This window comes from Theobroma cacao, chromosome 7 (genome assembly GCF_000208745.1).
Source record: "Theobroma cacao cultivar B97-61/B2 chromosome 7, Criollo_cocoa_genome_V2, whole genome shotgun sequence".
NCBI classification, from domain to species: Eukaryota; Viridiplantae; Streptophyta; class Magnoliopsida; order Malvales; family Malvaceae; genus Theobroma; species Theobroma cacao.
In genome coordinates, this window is record NC_030856.1 from 12,802,171 (window position 1) to 12,807,256 (window position 5,086).

At 33.8% G+C, this 5,086-nt stretch overlaps 1 protein-coding gene across 1 annotated transcript; it reads left to right on the forward strand.

Moving 5' to 3' along the window:
• LOC18594753 (myb-related protein Myb4) lies at window positions 456–4,138 on the forward strand. The gene is made up of 3 exons (XM_007022385.2): window positions 456–952; window positions 2,702–2,831; window positions 2,959–4,138. The coding sequence occupies exons 1-3, from the start codon at window positions 814–816 to the stop codon at window positions 3,812–3,814; spliced, it is 1,125 nt and encodes a 374-aa protein (XP_007022447.2). The 5' UTR covers window positions 456–813; the 3' UTR covers window positions 3,815–4,138.

Sequence of the window (5,086 nt, forward strand, 5' to 3'; positions counted from 1 at the left end):
CAAATTAAATCCAAATTCACTTAATTACATATTGTGTTGCTAATTATCGTATGAATACAGTTACACAAATTAAATCCAAATCCACTTAACTACATACCGCGTTGCTTTATGAATTATGCAACAAATTGTCAACCTAAACCATCTTGAATTGACAATGAATCTCGTTCAAATTTACATACCCAAAACAGAGCAACGAGGGTTGGTACAAGAGTAGACATGCCAAAATTGGACACTATTAATTCAAAGCATCCACAAGTTTGAGTGTGCATCTTTTCATCGTAACGAATCAGATATAGCTTGAAAAATATATAAATATAGAATAGAAATGGTAAGTGAGCTTGAAATTGGGGCCAACCAAGGGCTGTGAATTCCATCTAAGTTTTGACTATGATAGTTACTTCTATATTAAGTCACTATTTCAGTAGGCAATAAATTCAAAATAAAAGGAAAAACAAAGAGGGCAACTGGAGGTGAAATAAGCTTTTTGAACTTGGGAGAATATGAATGCAGGTGCAATGAATAATTAATTAATATTTGGAATTATAGATATTTAGTAATCCTCCTGGATATCCCTCTATATATTGCTTTCAAAAGGGGATCCCCAATTTCATGGCATGACCCTTGTGGCCTTTCTTGTATTTATATATATAAAGAGAGTAGAATGGTGATTGAAGAATCAGATATCTGAAGGAAAAAAGAAAGAAGAAAACAGAGAGAAGTACTGTTTTTCTCTCTGTTTTTTTGTTTTAGTCCTTGAATTCATCACTAACAAGAGTGAGCGCTCTAAGCAAAAAGTTCAGTTGGAAATCAGATATGGGTAAAGGAAGAGCTCCATGTTGTGATAAGAACCAAGTGAAGAGAGGTCCATGGAGTCCTGCAGAGGACTTGAGGCTTATCACTTTTATTCAGAAACATGGACATGAGAACTGGAGGGCTCTCCCTAAACAAGCTGGTCAGTCTCTTTTGCTCTTCTTCTACCTCTCTCTCTCTCTCCCTCTCTTTCTCTCTCTCTCTCTCTCTCTCTCTGTGTCAAATCTGGATATCGTTATCATAAAAATATTCCAGGAGTCAATGTTGTTCATAGCTTCAGGCATGGAAACAACATTTTTTGATTTGTTCTTGACTTTGATCTTGGTCATTGAATTAACCAACGGAATTTATATTTTGTTCCATCATCACAAAATTCAGAACCCTACGTTATATTTTATCGATAGTAACCAATTACTCTATTCTGTTAGTCTTTATTCATAACTTTTCTCTCATCCATTTCATTCTCGTCCAGTGGCGGGTACAAGGTGGTGGCGGTGGTCATCGCCATCGTCATGTCTCAGTTTTTAATTTTTGATTATTATATGTATAATTTTTTTTTTTATAATTGAGAGAAGGGAGATTCGAACCCTTCTCTTTAAGCAGGAGATAATACACCAACCAATGAACCAAATACTCGAATGCATGAATAAAATTTGAAATATATAAATTTATAATTTTTTATAATTCCCTTTAATCACCTTTCATGTAAATCCAAAGTTTGCCACTATTCATATATTTTATTTCTTCCAAACCATGTTTGTTAAACCACCCTGTTGAGAAGAAGGCATTGCAGAGTCTGTAAAAGTGTCGCTGTTTGTTCGAATAAGGTGTGGCTGGTGACTGTTTCATTGTTTATAGGTAATAAATATTCACGAGGCAATGATTGGAAGGCAAGTTTGAAACGTTTGCAGTAATGAAATACTTATTCAAATCCGCAGATACGGCCAATTCTTTGCTACTTCTCAACCATACGCTACATTAAGCTTCTGATACAGTGAATTTCTTCTCTTTTATGGTCACCTTGCAAACTTTGAAATGTCATTTGCAAAAAATAAAAACAAAAATCACCCCAGTCCCTTCTTTAATGTCATTCCATATGAGCATGTATATGTCATTATCCGGCGTATTTCTACTTTTCGGAACACCTTCGTATTGGTGAAGGAAAATCTTAATCAACAAAACAATCCATCCGAATTAGTTGAACGAAATGTTTGAACTCTTCATACTTGTTTGTTTTTGAATAAGAAGCTTCCCTTTTTACTATTCTGGCATTAATTTTTTCTACATTAACTTTATTTGGTTGGTGTTTGGCCAGTTTTGTTGAAATGAAAAGGTCAATGCAAAGAACCTACTTTCCCTTTGTTTGTCCTAAACCTTGTCAACCCTCACATCTTTCACGAGTTAGGAAATTTTCTACCTGAAGAATTGAGGGTCAACATCAGATTGTCTCAAGGCCTCTAGTAGCTTATTGTTGCTTCCGTTTTTGTTTAACATTTAACAGAACTTTCATTTTGTTTAGATTCAAAGTGGAAGAACTAATAGAAAGCCAGTGACTTCCACCATATGGAATAAGTTTTTCCAAGCACTTAGTTTTTGATACCAGATAAAAGAATGAATTGATTCTTCCTTTTTTAATGAGAAACCTTTGACATCTTAACAAACTGATGAATTTCTTTTGCTTTCCCTATCTGATATAAACATCCCAACGCACAGAAAGCTATGTTTCTTCCGTTTATCTTCATTAGTTGAAGTCTGAAGGCAAAAACATTGAATTGTCACCATTGATAATGTCATTGTCTCAACAGATAGAGAAACTGACAGGACTTTGGTTATTATTGCTTTAGCACACACGATTTCAGAGTTCACATGCTTTGTTTTCACTATGTTGTAGGGCTATTGAGATGTGGAAAGAGTTGCCGTTTAAGATGGATTAATTACCTGCGGCCAGATGTCAAGCGAGGGAACTTCACCAGAGAGGAAGAGGATACTATTATAAGGTTGCATGAGGGTTTGGGAAACAAGTGAGTTACAATTAGAAATATGCATTAATCTGACTTGATTTGGCATTTTTTCAGTTAGGAAGTACCCTTCCTTTTTTTCTTGTCAAGTTATCTTAATTCCTTATGTTACAATTAAATTAATTTCCAGGTGGTCCAAAATTGCATCACATTTACCAGGAAGGACAGACAATGAGATAAAGAATGTGTGGAACACTCATTTGAAACGGAGATTAGCTTCAAAGAATGGGAATATTCAGCAGACAGATGAATCCAAGGAGTCCTCCATGACCTCATCATCATCATGCTCCTCTATTACGTTTGTGTCATCATCAAGTGGCAAGAGAAATTTAGAGATTGACATTGAGCATCAATGGGATGAAGGATCTGTAAACAAAAAGCCCAGAGAGGCATTTGCTATGTCAGTATCAGACAAAGCACAAGACTTCAAAACAGAGCTGTCAAACCACAGCAGCCCATTCGAGGAGCCAAAAGAATTGTCGAGTTCTTCAATCTCGTCCTACAACTCCAACATCACCAATTCCAGTCAGATTGATGTTTCAAATCCAGAAAATCAAGCAGGTTCCCTGTTCAACTTTGCAGGACTTTATGATGCCAATAACGCATCAGAGGAAGTGAATAAGCCAGAGATCTTGGATACCGCCTTCGATATCCCATTGGAGTCTGATTTGGATTTTTGGGATATGCTGGATAACTTAGGGTCATTCCAGTCTGATGGGATTCAATTACATGAGATGGAGGGCAACCAGAGCTCAAACTTTGGGGAAGGATACATCAAAGAAGCTGTAAATAAGAAGTGGTTGCATGACTTGGAAAATGAACTTGGGCTGGAAGTAACCAGGGATGAAAACCAAAACGATTTGTCAAATAATGCTGCTGAGCCACTAGTCCCTGAGATGTATGACATGCTGCTGAAGCCAGAAGCTGATATGGGAATGGGTCACTATCACGCCTGGTCCTCTTCACAACACAGTCCTGCAATCTGAAGCAAATTCAATCCAGCAGTTCCTTAGTGATGTTGACTATTTAGTAGGTTTTCCAAACTTAGTTCAGTTAATTAGGTCTTTTAAAAGAGTGGTGGATAATATAAAATATTCATCTCATCTTTATTTAATCATTTCATTGTAGTTTGAACCAAACCTTAAATTTTCTCCAAGCAAATGACTATACAACATCTCTAAGTGGGTAGGTGATGCTCTCCACTTGTTTTCTGATTCATGTCAGTTTAGCTTCTACAAATACAGTGCCTGTGCCTCTTTGTACATAATTGTTTTTTTTTAATGTGAATCCAATATACTATAATTTTCTCAGCCTTTTGACTAAAATCAGTACATGCTCTTATTAGTTATAATTACATTTTATTGCCGTGGTGAAGTCAATCAAATATTTATGAGTACTCATTTAATAAAAATTGGTATACGGGATTGATATAAGTAAAATACTAGTGAAATGGTAAAATATTGTATAGAAAAGTAAGGGAGATACTCATATGTCTCGGTTCAAGTCTTATTATATATAAGTTTGTTTATTTTAAAAAATTTTTAACTAATTCTTTATTTTTATTGTGTTCAATTAAAATCTTATATTTTATTTTAAATCAAATATGCCCTTATGATTAATGGTTAACTAATTGCATAAAACTTAAAAAAAAAACTCTAAACTATTCATAAAAATTAATTCAAATAAACCTTTAGAATTTTATTATGTTCAATCAAATCCTTATATTTTTATTTTGAATCAAATAAATTCTTATAACTACTGATTAACTAATTATTGTTGGGTAAAATATCACTTATTATTCTATGTCACGTGGTATTGACGTGATATGTTGACATATCATAACACATAATGTAACATGTTGATATGGGATGATGACATAAACATGTGACAAATACGTCAACGTTATGCCAACTTTATATGGTTATAAAATGACAAGTGACATTTTAATTAATTGTCGACTAATGACAATTAGTCAACTGTTAGTTATATGTGATATGTTGACATGTCATAATAGATAATGTGATATGCTGATGTGGGATGATGACACAAACATGTAATAGATTACTCTCTACATCAATCTCACATCAACGTTATGTCAACTTTATGTGAGTATAAAATGATAAGTAGTGTTTTAATTAATTGTCGACTAATGATAATTAGTTAACTATTAGTTATAAGAGTTTATTTGATTTAAAATAAAAATATATGAATTTGATTAACGTAATAAAAGAATGAACACTTATTTAAATTTTTTAAAA

What these genes read in the sequence shown, in the direction of transcription:
- LOC18594753 (XM_007022385.2), top strand. Translation starts at nt 814, where the DNA reads ATGGGTAAAGGAAGAGCTCCATGTTGTGATAAGAACCAAGTGAAGAGA. An exon ending in GGCTCTCCCTAAACAAGCTG is followed by an intron (nt 953 to 2,701) that starts GTCAGTCTCTTT and finishes ACTATGTTGTAG; the next exon opens with GGCTATTGAGATGTGGAAAG. An exon ending in CATGAGGGTTTGGGAAACAA is followed by an intron (nt 2,832 to 2,958) that starts GTGAGTTACAAT and finishes ATTAATTTCCAG; the next exon opens with GTGGTCCAAAATTGCATCAC.